This window comes from Urocampus carinirostris, chromosome 18, assembly GCF_059441175.1.
Source record: "Urocampus carinirostris isolate Australia breed hairy pipefish chromosome 18, RoL_Ucar_1.0, whole genome shotgun sequence".
Taxonomy (NCBI): domain Eukaryota; kingdom Metazoa; phylum Chordata; class Actinopteri; order Syngnathiformes; family Syngnathidae; genus Urocampus; species Urocampus carinirostris.
The window spans coordinates 26,624,579-26,644,832 of NC_142366.1; the positions used below are offsets into that span (position 1 = coordinate 26,624,579).

At 39.8% G+C, this 20,254-nt stretch overlaps 1 protein-coding gene across 1 annotated transcript in view; it reads right to left on the reverse strand.

The window, feature by feature from the left end:
- LOC148348751 (uncharacterized) overlaps positions 1 to 14,582 on the reverse strand; it is a 32,053-nt gene extending 17,471 nt beyond the window's left edge. Inside the window, exon 1 of the mRNA XM_088322871.1 lies at positions 14,414 to 14,582. Coding sequence (XP_088178997.1) covers positions 14,414 to 14,502 — 89 coding nt within the window. The 5' untranslated portion in view covers positions 14,503 to 14,582. The remainder of the gene's footprint in view (positions 1 to 14,413) is intronic.
- Positions 14,583 to 20,254: the final 5,672 nt, after the last annotated feature.

Here is a 20,254-nt window from a genome sequence, read left to right on the forward strand (position 1 = left end):
ACGCATTATTTTTGCTGGGGACGCATAGTCTCAAATCAACGTGCTGCCTACACAGATATCATCAACGGGAAATATAGGTATACAACACCGGGGCCCGAATGGAGAACGCTCTCGGTTCTCTTCTTGGCTCTCGGGATCACTTTTCAACCAGTCCCTGTCACAGGCTACCATTCCATCCTGCCTCAAAACTGCCACCAACATCCAAATCCCCAAGACGTCATCAATGGTCAGCCTCAATGACTACAGGCCTTTCACACGGAGGCCTGATATGCTTTGAGAGATTAATGTTCCAGCACATCAAAGACTCCTTACCCCCCACACTAGACCCTCATCAGTTTGGCTAGCCGACAAACTCCTCTACTAATTTTTCCATAAACAACACATTTAGTATTGTATCTTGGGGAACAGAGAAACTATAGTCAGGATACTCATCCTGGACTTTGTTTTGGGGGAAAATCACAACATTTTAACACATGTTGCATGCCAATTGTGTTAATATACGATTCGTACTGTGCTGAATGTCTGTAGATCTCTTGCCTCATGACAGTGGGCGATAGTGAGACCAAGGATTTGGTGCACACCTCGGCTCTATTTACTTTTTTTCCTTTGTTTCTTTCTTTTCTTTTTTTCAGTTTTTTTTCCGATTTTTTTTCTTCTTTTTTCTCTTCCTTTTGTTTCTTTTTTTTTTAGCTTTTCACACAATTTTTTCATTTTGGTAGTTTTTGTTCTATTCCCCCTTCCTTTAAGTCATTATGTGCACAATTTTACATAATATTTGGTCGTATAGGAATGAAAGAAGCAAAAACAAGCTGAAGAGCCGTTTGGGACCCGAAAGAGCCGGTTTCATTTTAGTGAGCCGAGCCGAAGAAGCCGGTTCTCGAAAAACTCTACTGACTTGACTCAACTTCGTTCTACTTCGACTTTGACTTCAAAATACGGCATTTCGAACACAGCGTCAGGGGAACCCTTGTATTTTTACCCTCATGCACTGTAATTTTGAATAACCGTAAATTCCGGACTATAAGCCGGTACTTTTTTCCCTAACTTTCAACCCTGCGGCTTATTCAGTGATGCTGCCAATTTATGTAATTTTTCTAACGGCCGCTAGCGGCGCTCGAGTGTTGCTACCGTTAACTGCCATGTCAAAGCTATATTATTATTATTAAAGCTTTGAAAACTCTCTCGGTGTACCGTCTTTCTTTGTAAATATGTGTAACCCATGTATAATATGTATTTGCAACTGTATATTTTTGTAATGTATTTATTTTAGACACTTATTGTGATATGTTTTGCACGGGTGAACGAAAAATGAGGGGCGGAATGAAGGCGGGGTGCCGAGTTTAAGTGGGGACCGCTAAAGGTGAGGGACAGACAAGGAAAGAAGAAGGGGTAAAAAGTTGGTTAAAGAAAAAGGAGTTTCATGAGTAAATGTGTGTGTGATATATTTTTCCCACCCTTACCTTTAGAAATATACACTTTTTTCCTTGGATTACTTTCAACGGGACCCGGATTCTGCAGGTCTGCATCAAACCTTAAGTACCGGTATCATTTACCATTCATATTGCCGGCTGTGATTTTTGGACTGTGAACTTTAATGAAGGACATTTAGTTTCAATCGCGGGACTTGAAGTCGGGTTTGGGTTCGTTTTGTGTTTGTGTTACATGTTTAAATGTGGGTGCATGCGGCTTATATACAGGTGCGGCTTGCGTATGTACAAAATCGGTTTTCCTCTCAAAATGTGGTGGGTGCGGCTTATAATCAGGTGCGCTCTATAGTCCGGAATTTATGGTAATTCGCTTTTTAATGAGCAATTTCGAGCCCTGATTTTTGTGAGCCGGCTCGATTTACTTGTGGACGGAAAAGCTCTGGGTAGTGCGCAATCGCGCACACACGCAGCTTACAGGGAACATTGGCTGGAGACCCACTTTCAGTTTTACAACCCCTGATCTATAAATGTGACTCTTTCAAGAACTTTGGTCAACTCGTCCCAAAAACTCGACGACGCACTCTGCTAAATGGCAAAGCTACAGTACATCCTCCGCAGCCCATGAATTGGACTTCTCACACAAAGGCCGTCCTTACACTAAGCAGCCCCGTGTCGAGAAGAACAAACAAGCACTGGATTTCTTCCATCTTTGGCTTTTGTTTAGCGCGCCAAGTTCCTGTTCATTGTCGGAACGTGTTGGCGGGTTTCAACAGGAATTAAGGCAGGGGTGTCAAACTCATTTTAACTCGGGGGCCACATGATCGAACAAACATTCTCTCGTGGGCCTGACTAGTAAATTAGAGAAAATGGAAAAAAAAGAGAAAGAAATAAGAGAAAGAGAGGGAGAAAAAAAGACAGAGGGTGGCACAAAGAAAAATGAAAGGAAGAAAGAGCGAAAGGGGAGAAAAGACGGAGAGAAAGACAGAATAGAGAGAAAGAGAGGGGGAAGAAAGACAGGTAGAAAGAAACAAATCCAAAGACAAAAAAAAGGAGAGAAAAAAAGAGAAGGAGAAAAAGAGAGAAGGGGAAAGCAAGAGAGAGGGAAAGAACGAGAAAAGGAAAAAAGGAAGAGAGAGCAAAAGAAGGTAAAAAGACACAGAGAGACAAAGAGGAACAAAGAAAGAGAAAAGGAGAGACAGAGGGTGAAAGAGTGAGACAGAGAGTGAGAGGAAAAGGAAAAGGGAGAGAGAGAGAGAGAGAGAGAGAGAGAGAGAGAGAGAGAGAGAGAGAGAGAGAGAGAGAGAGAGAGAGAGAGAGAGAGAGAGAGAGAGAGAGAGAGAGAGAGAGAAAAAATACAAGTACAGGGGCACCTGGCTTTGGCAACATCAAGTGGACATATTTCAAACTGCAGCTTGTTTTTATCTTGCACTTCCCTCACGTTGTCTCGCGGGCCGGATTCAATGTGTTAGCGGGCCTGATCCGGCCCGCGGGCCGCCTGTTAGACACCTCTGAATTAAGGTCAAGTCATTGAAACAGCTTTTCCTTGTACGCAGAGGAAATAACTCTTTGACAGAGTCAATCCAAGCCGTGGGATTTTAAATCCTTCCTCTTACGTTATCGAATGAGTCGTATCAGAGTTATCTGCTTCGATACGGATCTTCTTTCCTTTATATCTCAGCGGATCAGTTTCCTCGTGAGACGGCTGAGTGAAAAGCGTCCGGTTGGTTACGCAATCTGCCGCACTTTCATTTGCACGCTGATAACGCGCAGAAAACACCCACTTACACCGCTGCCAAGGCGTGTGTATGCTGATCTCGCATATAAGCAATGTTCCCTGTCATTTTGCACGGGGTCTGAGTTTTCACACAAAGTCGGTGAGCAACGCTTGAAACAACAGTGAGCAACGGCAATCCCAAGTGTGGCAACTAATCCATTATCAAACATGTCCAAAACTTGACATCAAGTTACATTTTTCTGAGTTTCCGGCAATGCAAAAACATTTTTCTCTTTTGAATGAATTGTCTCATGTACGATTGCCTACAAACGTCATTTGTTTTTACAATTCTTTCACAAGATTTCCATTTCTTTTTTTTCCTGGTATCTTTTGTCGCATAATACTAACATTTTGGGGGGCTTATTGAGTCGGTTGCACGGTACACAACTGTATCTAATCACATTTTTGAGTGGAAGTACAATGTTGGCAACAAGATTGACTTGGTATCATTGGAAATTATTTTAAGGTGGAGCGCTCGTCTTGGGATCAAGAGATCGCAGTTCGAATCCCGGCTCGTCCGTGTTACATGTCGAAGTGTTCTTGGGTAAGACACTGAACCCCTAATAACCCCAATAAGCAGATCATTTAATTTCATTTTTCTTCTTTTTGCCATTTTTTTTCTATTTTTTTTGTAATTTCTTTAGAAAAATGCATTATGTTTATTTTTTCCTAGCTGTTACTTTTTTCTTTTTGTTCTCTATTTACTTTTTTTCCTACATATCTTTCTTTTCTTTTTTTTTGGCTTTTTTTCTAAATTTTGCCTTCATTTTTTCTCTTCCTTTTGTTTCTTTTTTTCTCAGTTTTTCACTTTTTCATTTTGGTATTTTTTTTTTTTGTTCTATTCCCCCCTTCCTTTAAGTCATTTTGTCCACAATTTTACATAATATTTGGTCGTGTAGGGATGAAAGAAGCAAAAACAACCTGAAGAGCCGTTTAGGACCCAAAAGAGCCGGTTCCTTTTAGGGAGCCGAGCCGAAGAAGCCGGTTCTCGAAAAACTCTACTGACTTTACTCAACTTCGTTCTACTTCGACCTTGATTTCAAAATACCGCATTTAGAACACAGCATCAGGGGAACCTGTGTATTTTTACCTTCATGCACTGTAACTTTGACTTAATTGGCTTCTTAATTATCAATTTCGAGCCCTGATTTTTGTGAGCTGGCTCGATTTTCTTGTGCGCTGAGAATGTGCGGGCAGAGCGCGATCGCTTAGAGGGAAGATTGCATATAACTCTTCAAAGTGAGCATGACAACAAAACAAAGATTACACATTCACATGAATGCGAACTTGCATCGGCCGCACGAATTGATTTGATGATGATTTAAGGCCCGGCATGCATTTGCGGTTGAATAATGAGCACATCAAATGACTTTCTCATCAAGAATCGGGAATGGTTTATGACCGAGTACAGCTGCTCTTTACCCTCCCGCATCATTGTATAACGTTAGGCTCATAAAATAAAGACTTGCATGACCTGACAGGAGCGAAAGATAAAAAGAAAGCAGGAACATCTTCATACGGTATTTGTGCCAAGCAAAACACTCCTTTCACGCGAATGTCTTTGGTCCCGACACGACAAGAAAAACCAAAACACAAAACAAAACACATCACCAAAATATTACTGAAAAGGAGATCTTTTTTGATTTAAGCATACCTGTCAACCTCTAGGGCACAGGTGTCAAACAGGCGGCCCGCGGGCCAGATCAGGCCCGCTAAGGGATTGAATCCGGCCCGCGAGACAACACTCAGAAAAGCGCAAGAGAAAAACAAGCTGCAGGTTGAAATATGTCAACTTGATGTTGCCAAAGCCGGGTGCCTCGAACAAAGACACTGTATTTGTATTTCTCTCTCTCCCTCTCTCTCTCTTGATTTTCCACTCCTTTTCTCCCACTCTGTCTCTCTTACTCTCTGTGTCTCTCTTTTTCTCTTCCTTAGTTGCTCTTTGTCTCTTTCTCTCTCTGTGTCTTTTAACCTCTTTTGCTCAAACTTCCTTTTCTCTCTTTTCTCTTTCTTTCTTCATACCCTTTGCGCTTTCTTTTTTCTTTTCTCTCCTTCTGTCTTTCTATTTCTCTTTGGATTTCTTTCTTCCTCTTCCTTTCTTTTCCCCCTCTCTCACAACTTTTTATCTTTTGTTTCTCTCGCTCTCTCCCTCTCTCTCTTTTTCTTTTTTTGTCCCGTCCTCTCTCCTTTTCCCTCCCTCTTTCTCTTATTTCTTTATCTCTCTTTTTCTTTCTCTTTAATCTACTAGTCCGGCCCCCGACAGAATGTTTATTCTATCGTGTGGCCCCCCGAGTTAAAATGAGTTTGACACCCCTGCTCTAGGGCTCCATGCCCTTACGAAATGTAGTATTTTCCCTTACAAAATACAAAATAATCTTACACCATATTTGTTTTCAAACGTGTTTATTTATGTAGTTTAACATGTTATATTGTACATGTGTTTTGTGATATCATATTGTTAATTAATATTTTGTTGTAAGATACTGAGTTGCTCGACATGAATGAGGTTTATTATAAAAAAAGTTTAAAAATGAAGTCGCTTGGACGTTCACTGTAGAAGGAAAAAATACATGTAAATATAATTAAGTAGAATAATACATTTTGAAATAAAATGAAATGATCTGCATTTCTATAGCGCTTTTCAAGTCAATGACTTCCCAAAGCGCTTTACAATGTGCTTCACATTTCCCAATAGCGGCCTTGCAGCCATGTAAGGCGCTAACCTGCTTATTGGGGTTATTAGGGGTTCAGTGTCTTACCCGAGGACACTTCGACATGTAACACGGACGAGCCGGGATTCGAACTGCGATCCCTTGATCCCAAGACGAGCGCTCTACCTCCTGAGCTACTGCCGCCTCTTTTTCAAATTATGAATTCATTTTCTGCATTAAATTATTGTTGGTAATATACTGATTAAAGGGATAAGCACAAACCTGTCTTTTTTCATTTTCTCCTTTTATACTTCCTTTTTTTCTTAACTTCTTTATACAACAATAATGATTCGTAATATAATGCGTCGAAGCAAGTGAGCCGTTTGAGCGCCGGCTCTCTATGATGAGTTGAGCCGAAAAAGCCGGTTCTCTAAAAAGAGACGGACTTCCTTTCACTACATAATTACCACATGAAATCCGAGGCGGCATATGCTTGAGCACAGTAGCATCAAACCGCTTGTTTCGTTTGCAACGGAAAAAAAAACGATACCGAGATAGAGGCTACCGCGGCAAACTCGTTTGACTCGATTGATTTGCCGTTTCGTCATAGTCGGTGTATACCCATCATTGACAAATTTGCGTTTTTCCGTACAGATTTTCTTGTACGTCGTACACGTCTTAAAATGCATACTAAACGTACTTTGTAAGGCAAAAACATACGGGTTGTTTAAGTCTCACATTGTCTAGGAAATTTGAGATTTATGGAAAGTGTTTTACATAGGTAGTATATGTTTTATGTCCATTATTTGCACCGCTTATCCTCAGTAGGGTGGCGGGGGTGCTGGAGCCCATCCCAGCTTTCTTCAGGCAGTGGGCAGGGGACACCAGACTTAGGGCCAATTTGGACCAGCCAAGTCAACTGAAATGCAAGTTTTTGGAATGTGGGAGGAAACCGGAGTGCCCGGAGGAAACCCACGCAAGCACGGGGAGAACATGCAAACTCCGCACAGGAGGGTTTGATCCCTTGACCTCAGAACTGTTCCGCGGACGCGCTAACCGCTCAGCCACTGTGCTCCATATGTTTTTATAGCTGACACAATTTAAAAGCGTATATTCACATCCATGATTACTTCCGAAAAGGACATTGTGTATCATCTAGTGCTTCTTAATAGAAAAAAAACAATATTGATTTAAAAACGAGAAAAAAAAACATGAACAATCATATAAATGGGCATTTTTAAAAATTTAAACTCATAGGTCAAGAAATTCGTATTTATTTTACATAACATGAGGCTCATCTCGAGGGAGCTGACATCATTGCCTACCATCCTGCTGCTACGGGTACCCCAAAATAGATAAAAGGAAAAAAATGAGTTGCAAAAAGTTTAAAGTGTGGTCACTTCAAATCTCTGTAGTTTGTATTCTTCAGCGTGCTTTGTAGCACTCGTTATTTGTTGCACTACACAATAGAGTGGTGTCTACTGGTCAAATATTGCACAGTGTCCCTTTAATAAAATCTGAATATATATATATTTTTTTTCAATTAGCCTATCAATTATATATGCAAGGGCGTAGTTTGGGAATGGATGGCAGGGACATGTCCCCACCAATATCAAGTAATCATTGTTTTGTCCCCACCAATAGTTACTTTAAAAGGTAACAAGTTATAATGTACTAACTACTTCTTCCAGAAAGTAACTGAGTAATTGAATTTCTCTATAGTAAAAGTAATTAGTAACCAGGGAAAGTAACAATTTACGTTACTTAAAAAAAAGTCGTTGTACGTGAAATAAATTGAAAATTTTCTGAGCAGCATTCGACTCAATTGAACAGACATACCTTGTGATATTAATTCCAACTCAACAGCAAAAGATTTATCCTGCACTTGAAACGCAACAACAATAAACAGTAAACAAGAAAATAAAATCATAATCATCATTAATAAATTAAATCGAATTCTCGCAACTCGAGACAACTGGTCAAGTAGACATATGCTACTCTACTTCAAGTATTTTCACACAACAATAGGTAACAGTGCAACAGTAATAAGTGTGTGTAACACTGCAGTGTTAATCAAACCATCAAACTTTAAACAACCTGAGACAAATGGTCAAGTAGAACTAGGCTACTGCACTTCATATATTTTGTTCACAACAAAAGTCGACAGTAGAACAATATGAAGCGGCTATCCAATCCCTCTCTCTCCCCTTCTCTCTACCTCTCTCACTCCCTCTGTTTTGGCGTTATTCCCAACACTACAAATAAGTACAACCAAATCGTAATAACATTGTAACAACATAGTAATAACATAAGTTTTTTTAGAAATGCATTTCAAACGGAAATCACTTTTCACTTATCAGTTCATAGTTTAGAAGACACTCAACATAAGGGCAAGATAGCGATGAAATCTAAATAAAACAAGAAGAATTCTACAAAAAACTTCAAAATGCAGTAATCCAATCGAATCGGCCCTAAATAGTGTGAAAATCAAAGAACCGCAACACGATTTGCCAATAGTGAAAAATGAAGTACACCGTGCATAATAGTCAAAATAAGCTACAACTCTGGCATCCTATGCAATCACCTTTGCAGGTGTCCAATTGTAAGTAAGCAAATTTATCGAGTAACAGAGCAGTAGCACTCAGCTTAAAACTTTTTGGAGACCCTTGATTTTTTTAAACTACAATGAATTTGTCATGGTTATTTTTATTCTTTTTCCTAGTATATAACCCACTCCTTTCTGTCACCTGTTGTCAGTCCGTCTGCAAACCTCAGTTTACTCTAGGCAAGCTTTCGACCCTGACTTATTCCTGTTTTTGGCTCCCGTCTTCGACCCGTTTTTTGATCTTGACCACGTCTACTCTTCTCTCCTGGCTTTCGACTCGTTGCTGATCTTGACCACGTTTTTTGCTTTCCTGTCCCGGCTCCTGACCTGTTTTTTCCGCTCTCGACACTGCCATCGCTCGCCACGGAAGAGCCACTTCCACATTCAGAGTGACCGTGATCATGGTGTGTGCAAGCCTTTCCCTTCTTCCCAATAAAACTGAGAGAAACGTACGCAAGTGGGTCCTGTTCCCGTTCTCATCCTGATACTCACTTTGATCCTTTTTTTAAAAATATTGATTTTCATTGGCTTCTATTCCTCACATGGTGTCACTTAACCTTCGATCGCTTTGTTTAGTCATTTATTAATTTGCTTGCAGCCGCCTCACACAGTATTATAAAGATTTCTTTTTTTTCTTCCCAGAAATGCATTGAATAGAAACGACAACTTATTGTAAAAAAAAAAAACATTGTTGCAAAGTATTAAGGACTCATAATCAGAATATATAACAGAACAACACTACATTTGTTTTCCATCTGCCATCAGTATGTACCTGTATTGACTCATCTTCATTCATGCAATGTAGGTTTACGTTTTGTAGCGTCATGAATTTTGTTCGCTTCTTTTGAATCTTGGCTGAGGTTTTGGCTTGATTCCAAACCACTCCTCCATTTTTCTTGTATTCTTTGTGCGTCTACTTATGGAAAATGATATGCAAATGCAGGACCTTATAAGGCTCGGGAAAGTCAGGAAACACCAAGTTATTCGATGCAGGCTTCTGATTGGCTGCCGAGTATGCAAATTCTCAAATGAACCGAAATTCTGAAATTTCCAAACCGAGCGAAGATTTTAAAACCGGAACAAAGCAAACGTTTGATTTGAAAAAAAAAAACAACAAAAAAACCGAAAGATTTTGTTTTTTTTTCTTTAAAAAGTTGTCGGCCACCCGGGCAGAGACATTGTGGCATCCGGGCAGTTGTTATTGGGCGGTAGTGGCTCAGGAGGTAGAGCGCTCGTCTTGGGATCAAGAGATCGCAGTTCGAATCCTGGCTTTTCCGTGTTACATGTCGAAGTGTCCTTGGGTAAGACACTGAACCCCTTATGCCCCCAATAAGCAGGTTAGCGTCTTACATGGCTGCAATACAAGGCCGCTATTGGGAAATGTGGAGCACATTGTAAAGCGCTTTGGGAAGTCATTGACTTGAAAAGCGCTATATAAATTGGAGCGGCAGTAGCTCAGGAGGTAGAGCGCTCGTCTTGGGATCAAGGGATCCCAGTTCGAATCCTGGCTCGTACATGTTACATGTCGAAGTGTCCATGGGTAAGACACTGAACCCCTAATACCCCCAATAAGCAGGTTAGCGCCTTACATGGCTGCAAGGCCACTATTAGGAAATGTAGAGCCACTTGACTCGTTATATGTTGTATGTTGTGTGGTCTATAGAGTCAGACTGTTGAGAAACATGGCAACAATTTCAAGCATTTACAAACACTTCCCCCGAAATTCAAACCTGAGTATTTTTTAAGGATTTCAAGCACCCGTACGGACCCTGTGTTATGCCCGCCTGAGCTTGAACTGACACCAAACATGAATCAACAACAGTTCTCAGTACCGATGAACTATTTCATGCACGTAATAACGACCGTACACTCGTTTTTATGACTTTCGGGTGGACGGCAAATTGTTTTCTTTGACGAGCTTGTGAGCCCGAGACGTTGCGTGCGAGGTATGTCGGGTTTGAGGGCCCCAATGACTTGTAGGAGTGTGCGAGCGGCCTTTACGTAACCACCGAGGTCCCGGCAGAACGAAGGTGTGTACAAATACGGAACGGAGATGTCCCGACTGCGAATTCGAACGCCCTGAGTGGATCCTGAATGACCTTGCTGTGCAGAACCAGACTTGTTTTTGTAGAAACACACACCTTTTGCTCTGCCACACTTGAGGCAACCTGCAAAGCCTGTGAATAGTGGCCGGTGGGTGCCCAATGTTCCCTCTAATTTTCTACGGTTCTGAGCGTTCACACAAAGTCTGTGAGCAACACTTGAAACAACAGTGAGCAACGGCAATCCCAAGTGTGGCAATTAAGTCATTATCAAACATGTCCAAAACTTGACATCACGTTACATTTTGCTGAGTTTCCGGCAATTCAAAATTATTTGTCACTTTTGAATGAATTGACTCATGTATTATTGCAAAGGTTGTACGGCCTATAAACAATTCTTTCACAAGATTTCCATTTCTTTTTTTCCTGGTATCTTTTGTAGCATAATACTAACATTTTTGGGGGCTTATTGAGTCGGTTGTAAGATGCAGAACTGTACTTAATCACATTTTTGAGTGGAAGTACAATGTTGGCAACAAGATTCACTTGATATCATTGGAAATGATTTGAATGCAACACAACTTTTTCTTCTTTTTCCCCTGTTTTTTTCTATTTTTAAAAAGAATCTCATTGTGTTTATTTTTTTCCTAGCTGTTACTTTTTCCTTTTTGTTCTCTATTAACTTTTTTCCCATTGTTTCTTTCTTTTCTTTTTTTCTGGCTTTTTTCTGAATTTTTCCTTCTTTTTTCTCTTCCTTTTGTTTCCTTATTTCTCAGCTTTTCACTACTTTTTCATTTTGGTATTTTTTTCTTTTTTGTTCTATTCCACCCTTCCTTTAAGTCATTTTGTGCATAATTTTACATAATATTTGGTTGTGTAGGGATTAAAGAAGCAAAAACAACCTGAAGAGCCGTTTGGGACCCGAAAGAGCCGGTTCTTTTTAGTGAGCCGAGCAAGCCGGTTCTCAAAAAACTCTGCTGACTTTACTCAACTTCGTTCTACTTCGACCTTGACTTCCAAATACCGCATTTAGAACACAGCGTCAGGGGAACCCTTGTATTTTTACCTTCATGCACTGTAACTTTGACTTAATTCACTTCTTAATTATCAATTTCGAGCCCTGATTTTTGTGAGCCGGCTCGATTTTCTTGTGCGCGGAAAAGCTCTGGGTAGTGCACAATTACGCACACACGCAGCTTAGAGGGAACATTGCCAGTGCCTTTTTTGTATCCGTGGTGATCGCCCTGTTGCAGAACTGGATGCGTGTCGAGTGCTACCCACAAGTCAACAAATTGGTTTTAAAGCAAATACTGTAGAAAATGGATTGGTAAATATTTGTAAAAAAATATTTGAAAAAAAGCAGGCGTGCACTTCCGCAGAATTACATGAAAAATAGCCATGTTTGCTCTCAGGTATGCTTAGAGTATTTTGTGACGTAGACTACTTAAAAAACTAAAGAAAGAAACACCTTCCATGCGCTTGCTCAAAAGTGGTTGAAAATCTCTGTTCGCTCTCAGATAGTGCCATCAGGTAGCCTGATGCACTCATCAGTAACAACAACGTATCTTTTTGTTTGTTTAAAAAAAAAATTGATAATGGAAAAATATATGGTTTCTGTAGGACACAAACAACCCTAACGTTTTCCCATATGCATAAATCGATGCAGTTTGTTTTTTTTCTCCTTCAAAGAAAAAGTCGGCGAGAGAAAAGCTGTAAGTACAAAAAGGAAAGTTGACTGTGAGGGCTGGCACTTCCAAGACAAGTGGAAATCAGAGAAATAAGCAGGTAGGCGCCTTGCATGGCGGACTCCCTATTGGTGTGTGAGTGTGTGTGTGAATAGGTAAGTGCAATGCAAGCGCTTTGGGAGGTCTTCATTGACTTGAAAAGCGCTATATAAATACAGACCATTTACCATCAAGTATAAATACGTTTTCAGAAGCATTATCCCTGAGTACCAAAACTTAAAACACATTTTAGCTTTCTTTTGGTTTAAAAAACTATTCCTAAAAGGCTTTGAGGCTGCTGATCAGTAACCATCACAACTCTGCGGTGGATCCCAGTAAGATATATCACCACTAGATGGCAGGAATGGCTGCGATCAGATCTTTGTCCACTCATTGAGGAACCCCCACTTCCTCGTGTCGCTTTGCTTCCTCTATCCAGCGATTGAGAGTGTGTGGACGGAGTAACCGAATTCATGTGACTGGAATCATTAGGTGCTGAAAATTCTTGAATAGTTCACGCATAAGCTCAGTGTTCCTGCAATAAAATGTTGTTTTGTGGACAAAGTGCCCTGGTGGTACTTGAAAGCATCATTTAGATATCGGAGGTATGGCAAATGAAACAAAAAAGCACTGAAGTTCTGCTTGTTTTCTTGGAAACGAGTATTTTTGAGAAATCAACTGATGTTTACTCAACATTAGTAAATACATATTTCTTTTCATTTGAAAGATGAGGGTTCAAGCTTTATTTTGAAATGTCCTATGCCTTTATAGCTACAACTGAATTTTTTGTCTGCCTTAGAAAATGAGCAAAAATGGCAAAAATGCAAAAACCTACTTTAATAATCACTAAATATTTTATTTTATCATATTTACCAAATTATTTTTCATACATTAATCCCTCAGACTCTGCAGCTCCATACCACTAAAAGTCATATTTAAAATAAATGGGGGGAAAAAATGAAAATAAACCAGTTTATTAAAAATAAAGTAAATATGAACATCAAACTTAACTGAGCGAAGTAGTATCTTATGACATCGACAAATTAAATGGCCCAAACTTGCCTTTAAAATACCCAGATTAAAATGCATGTATTTATAAAAAATGTTAGTCGATTTTTCTTGATCTAGTGGCAGATAATTTGGCTCTATTTATTTACATTTTTTTTATTTCATCATATTTTGGTAACTAGTTACTGTCACTAAAGAATAATAACTTTTTGGAAGAAGTAATTGGTAACCATAAATAATTACTTTTTAAAGTAACGTACCCAACACTGAACACAATGCTCGACACCTTGATATCAATGACAATAAAGAAAATTCAATTAAAAATTTGCGAAGTAGTGAACCGAAGCGCAAAGTATCTTCTAGGTATAAGTACTTACAAAACATAAAAGTGCTTTTACTGAGGGTACACATCAAATCACAGAGTTCATAGCACAGCACGAAATGAAGCCAGTCTTCAATCTATGGATTTCTTCTTGGCTCTTTGAGACTATTTGTGATTAAAGATTATACAAATAAACTTGATTATTTTTCCACGTTATATTCCTTACATTTACCACCAATCACTGCAATCCATAAGGTCCAAAGTTGACTTTTTTAAATAATACAAAAATTAGATATTTAAAAAAAAATACACAGCAAATAAGAATAACAAATCTTAATATTGTGTCTGACATTTTATTCTTAACTTTCCACATTTTTTTTCACGTTCATCCTGCAAAAAAGTCGATTATTTTCAAATACGATGGTAAAACAATATTAGAAACAACACAGTTTCAAATAAAAAGGGAAATTAAAATAAATAAAAAGTGTATTTTATTTTATCGCTTTTACTAAAAATATAGGTCATCAAAAATAAACTCACCTTATAAAAACAAATAAAAATATAAAATTGCTTGATTAAAACGCCGAACGACTTGGAATCATTTTGTAGTCAATTACAACGAATTTTAATTAAGCTAAACTCAATTTAAACGGGCTTAAATCTAAGTTTAATGTTAAAGTACGCAATTTGCGAACGGAGTTCAGCGCGTGCGACGGCGCTAGGCAACACAAAGGGGCGTGTGCAAAAAAAACACAAAAAAAGAAGAAAAGAACTTTAATAATCCACCTAAAACTATTTAAAAGTAAATAATAATTCACGCAAATGATAAATATTAAAACACAGAATAGATTTGGACTTACCGTAAAGTGTAAATCCGTGCTACGAGTGCCTCGCCTTGCGTCCCTCTTGGAAGTGTGAGCTCGGAGTAATGTGCGTCACTTGTTGACATTCTATTCGAACCGGTTCCGAGATCCGAGACGTTCACACGCGGGCATCTTCCAAACGACGCGACACGTTTGCGTTCCTGGTTCGAAACCATCAAGAGTCGAACACGCGCGTCGACGGCATGCCTTAGGTAAGGGTGGGTGGATCGATGCAAATGTCGATATTGTCGATACCATACCTGTAACGCTCCAGGGATCCATGCCCTTAAGAAATGTTGTATTTTCCCTTACAAAATACAAAATATTCTTTTTTTTCAAACCTGTTTATTTATGTAGTTTAACATGTTATATTGTACATGTGTTTCATCTCATCTCATCTCATTAGCCATACCGCTTATCCTCATTAGCACAGGTGTCAAACAGGCGGCCCGCGGGCCAGATCAGGCCCGCTGAGGGATTGAATCCGGCCCGCGAGACAACACTCAGAGAAGCGCAAGAGAAAAACGAGCTGCATTTTGAAATAGGTCCACTTGATGTTGCCAAAGCCTCTGACAAAGACAATGTACTTGTATTTATTTCTCTCTCTCTCTCTCTCTCTCTCTCTCTCTCTCTCTCTCTCTCTCTCTCTCTCTCTCTCTCTCTCTCACTCTCTTTTCCAGCCCTTATCTCCCACTCTGTCTCTTTCACTCTCTTTGTCGCTCTTTTTCTCTTCCTTTGTTGCTCTTTGTCTCTTTCTCTCTCTTTCTCTCTCTTTCTCTCTCTTTCTTTTCCACCCCTTTTCTCCCACTCTCTGTCTCCTTTACTCTCTTTGTCTCTTTCTGTGTTGCTCTTTGTCTCTCTCTCTCTTGCTCTCTCTCTCTTACTCTCTCTCTCTCTCTCTTTCTTTTCCACCCCTTTTCTCCGACTCTGTGTCTCTGTCTCTTTCACTCTCTTTGTCTCTCTTTTTCTCTTCCTTTGTTGCTCTTTGTCTCGTTCTCTCTCTCTCTCTCTCTTTCTTTCTTTTCCACCCCTTTTCTCCCACTTTGTCTCCGTTTCTTTCACTCTCTGTGTTTCTCTTTTTCTCGTCCTTTGTTGCTCTTTCTCTCTCTGTCTTTTTAACTTCCTTTGCTCTAACTTCCTTTTTTCCTTTTCTCTCATTTCTCTTTCTCTCTTCCTACCCTTTCCGCTTTCTTTTCTCTTTTCTCTCCTTCTGTCTTTCTATTTCTCTTTGGACTTCTTTCTTCCTCTCCCTTTCTTTTTCCCCCTCTCTCACGACTTTTTATCTTTTGTTTCTCACGCTCTCTCCCTCTCTCTCTTTTCCTTTCTTTGTCCTGTCACTCTCTCCTTTTTCCTCCGTCTCTCTCTTTTTCTTTCTCTTGAATCTATTCGTCCGGCCACCGACAGAACGTTTGTTCTATCGTGTGGCCCCCGACTTCAAATGAGTTTGACACCCCTGCTCATTAGTGTCGCGGGGGGGCTGGAGCCCATCCCAGCCATCTTCGGGCAGTGGGCAGGGGACACCCTGAACTGGTTGCCAGCCAATCGCAGGGCACACAGGGACAGACAACTCATTTGCTCATTCACACCTAGGGACAATTTGGACCGGCCAATTCACCTGAAATGCATGTTTTTGGAATGTGGGAGGAAACCGGAGTGCCCGGAGGAAACCCACGCAAGCACGGGGAGAACATACAAACTCCGCACAGGAAGTCCGGTAGCTGGATTTGAACCCACGACAGGTTCCCATGACATGAACTGTGCCGCACAATCGCTAACCACTGCGCCGCCGAGCTGCCTACATCTGTTTCCTTATATCATATATATTGTCCATTAACATTTTGTGGTGGGATACTGAGTGGCTCGACATGAATGAGGTTTATTATAAAAAAGGTTCAAAAAGGAAGTAGCTTGCGCGTTCACCGTAGAAGGAAAAAATACATGCAATTATACATGAACTTTCATACCAATGTTAATTTTTATGAAAAAAAAAAAAAAAACATCACAGGTCCTGGCCTACGACTCGCTTCCGACCCGACCACGTTTTTGCTCTCCTGTCCCGGCAACTGACCCGTTTGTCCGTTCCTGACACCGCCATCGCTCGCCACTTCCGCGTTCAGAGCGACCTGCTTCCCGCGCCCAGAGATCACCGGATTGTGGGGGCAATCCTTTCCTTCCTTCCAATAAAACTGAGAGAAACGTAACACAAGTGGGTCCTGTCTCCGTTCTGGTCCTGACATTATGTTTATCTTTCATACTGTAAAGCAGGGGTGTCAAACTCATTTGAACTCTTGGGCCACACGATAGAACAAACATTCTGCCGGCAGCCGGACTAGTAGATTAAAGAGAAAGAAAAAGAGGGATAAAGAAATAAGAGAAAGAGGGAGGAAAAAGAAGAGAGAGAGAGCGGGACAAAGAAAGAGAGAGAGGGAGAGAGCGTGGGAAACAAAAGAGATAAAAAAGAGAAGTCATGGGAGAGGGGGAAAAAAGGGAGCGGAAGAAAGAAATCCAAAGAGAAATAGAAAGACAGAAGGAGAGAAAAGAGATAAAGAAATAAGAGAAAGAGGGAGGGAAAGGAGAGAGGGCCGGACAAAGAAAGAGAGAGAGGGAGAGAGCGTGAGAAACAAAAGATAAAAAGTCATGAGAGAGGGGGAAAAGGAGAAACAGGAATAAAGAAATCCAAAGAGAAATAGAAAGATAGAAGGAGAGAAAAGAGAAAAGAAAGCGCAAATGGTAGGAAGAGAGAAAGGGAAAAGAGAGAAAAGGAAAAAATGAAAGAGAAAAAAAAGTTAAAAAGACAGAGAGAGAAAGAGACAAAAAGCAACAAAGGAAGAGAAAAAGAGAGACACAGAGAGTGAAAGAGACAGATAATGGGAGAAAAGGTGTGGAAGAGAGAGAGAGAGAGAGACAGAGAGAGAGAGAAATAAATATAAATACAGTGTCTTTGTTGGAGGCACCTGGCTTTGGCAACATCAAGTTAACATATTTCAACCTGGAGCTTGTTTTTCTCTTGCGCTTCTCTGAGTGTTGTCTCGCAAGCCGGATACAATCCCTTAGCGGGCCTGATCTAGCCCGCGGGCTGTCTGTTTGACACCTGTGCTGAAAAGTCTGCAATAATAAAAATGTATCATTTTTAGTGCCCAGAATCTTCGTGCTGTGTTTATCTTAGATATTAACTCACTCAATAGGGAGAGGGTTAAATAATACAAGGCGAGCGAAAAGTATTGATATCGGATCGCTATCGAACAATACCACACTACATTTCCTTTGAGTGGATCGATATCAAAACATCTAGTATCGCCCGTCCCTATCGTGCGCGCAAGAGGAGGTCGAAGTACGAATTTTCTTGCCGGTCGAGTCAACCTAACACACTTTCACATACAATAAATGATTACAAAAGTCACTGTCCTTGAAAAAAATTCATGATAAATGTGCAAAAAAATGGAAAAAAAGAAAGATAAATGCATTTTTCCGGTCAAAATGAAACGTTTGGCACAATAAGTATTGTAAAAATGATTTAAACAAATACGTATTTGTGCGAAGAGTGAGTCAGCGTTGGCTCAATTTGTATTCTATTCAACTTCCCGAAAGCGTACTATAAACCACAAGTGTCAAGCAGGCGGCCCGCGGGCCGGATCGGGACCGCTAAGGGATTGAATCCAGCCCGCGAGACAACACTCAAAGAAGCGCAAGAGAAAAACAAGCTGCAGGTTGAAATATGTCAACTTGATGTTGCCAAAGAAAGGTGCCTCGAACAAAGACACTGTACTTGTATTTCTCTCTCTCTCTCTCTCTCTCTCTCTCTCTCTCTCTCTCTCTCTCTCTCTCTTTCTCTCTCTCTCTCTCTTCCACACCTTTTCTCCCACTCTCTGTCTCTTTCACTCTCTCTGTCTCTCTTTTTCTCTTCCTTTGTTGCTTTTTGTCTCTTTCTCTCTCTGTGTCTTTTTAACTCTTTTTCTCTGCCCTCTCTCTTCTTTTCCCTCCCTCTTTCTCTTATTTCTTTATCTCTTTTTTTCTTTCTCTTTAATCTTCTAGTCCGGCCCCCGACAGAATGTTTGTTCTATCGTGTGGCCCCCGAGTTCAAATGACTTTGACACCCCTGCTACAAACAGTGAAGTGTCTGGTGGGCGGTGTTGGCATCGTTACAGTTAATCATTACTTCTTCCAAAATCTAAGTGCGTTAATAAATTAATCGCCCTATAATAAAAGTAACTAAGAAAGTAACTATTTACGTTAAAAAGAACTTGTATGTCGAAGAATTTCAAATATTCTGAGCAGTGAACAGTGAAGACAATATGTTATTTTGTTTTATCTCCCACTTAGAAATCTCAAATGGGTTTGAAATTTTCATCGTAGGTGCATGCCCACTGTGAGGGAGATAAACTAAAAAGAAAAATCCAGAAATCACAATGCATGATTTTTTTAACAATTCGTTTGTGTGATACAGCTTTGAACACCTGTGTATCAATATATATGTCAGGACCAGAACGGAGAAAGAACCCACTCGCGTAACAATTCTGACAAATTTTATTGGGAGGAAGGGAAAGGATTGCACAAACGATCCGGATATCGCTGGTCACGAGTAGCCGGTTTCTCCGGAAGTGGTATTTCCGTGGCGAGCGATGGCGGTGTCGGGAGCAGGAAAAAACAGGTCAGTAGCCGGGACGGGAGAGCAACAAACGCGGTCGAGATCAGAAAACGGGTCCAAGGCGGGAAACAGGAGTGAGTCTGGGTCGAAAAGCTTGCCTAGCGGGAACTGAGGTTTGCAGACGGACTGACAAAAGGTGATAGAAAGCGGGGGTTGGAATAGTGAAAGGGAGCCAATCAGAGTCCGAGGCAGTTGGCGCCATATATATAGATGGGCTCCAGCACCCCCGCGACCCTAATGAGGATAAGCGGTGCAGATAATGGATATATATATATATATATATATACATATATATATATATATATATATATATATATATATATATATATATATATATATATATATATATATATATACCTGTTGAGAAAAATACACCAAAAAAAAACATATATTTCTAGAAACATAACATAGTATAAACATTTCAAATGATTGCCATAACTTGGTGTTTTTGATCTACTTTTTAAAGAAATATAGTGTTGAAACGGAAAGAAATAGTGAGAAATGGACCCCAAAAAGGGAGATAATGTGTATTTATTTGTTGTTTGTAAATAAGTATGACTTGCAATAAAATATAAACACAAATATGATCGAGAGGATTTTGAAAGATAACGTGATAATTAATATAGCACAAAAAGATAATTGCAAGTACGTGCGCTTAGAGTCCTTAGACAGTGCTCTCTAGTGGAGCGATAAGAAATTACAAGCAAGGTTGTCACGTGATTTTGTTTAGTTCCTGATTTTCTTAACCTTTTTGGTGCCAAAGCACACTTTTTTAAAATAATTCAAAATGCTTAAATAGTAATTAATGAGTTCCATGTTCTTATATGTATAAAAAAAAACTTAAATGAGCTTGTTGCTAGCTGAATTGTTACAGTTTGTTTAAACATACTTTTGTGGTCAATGTGGCTCAGGAGGTAATACCGGTTATTTTATTTTTCTGGAATTATGGATTTGACTATATTTTTTTTTTTACCAGTTTTTAAACTTTTACTACGAATTATTATTTCTTTTCCCTCAAAAAGTATTTTAAAAATACCTGAAATGGGCACCTAATGACTCACAAAAGAGCGATTTCTTTACTACGTTCTCACATTATAGAAGTAAAAATCTATCCATCTATCTATCTATCTATCTATCTATCTATCTATCTATCTATCTGTGTTTATTTTTCTATCTATCTATCTATCCGTGTT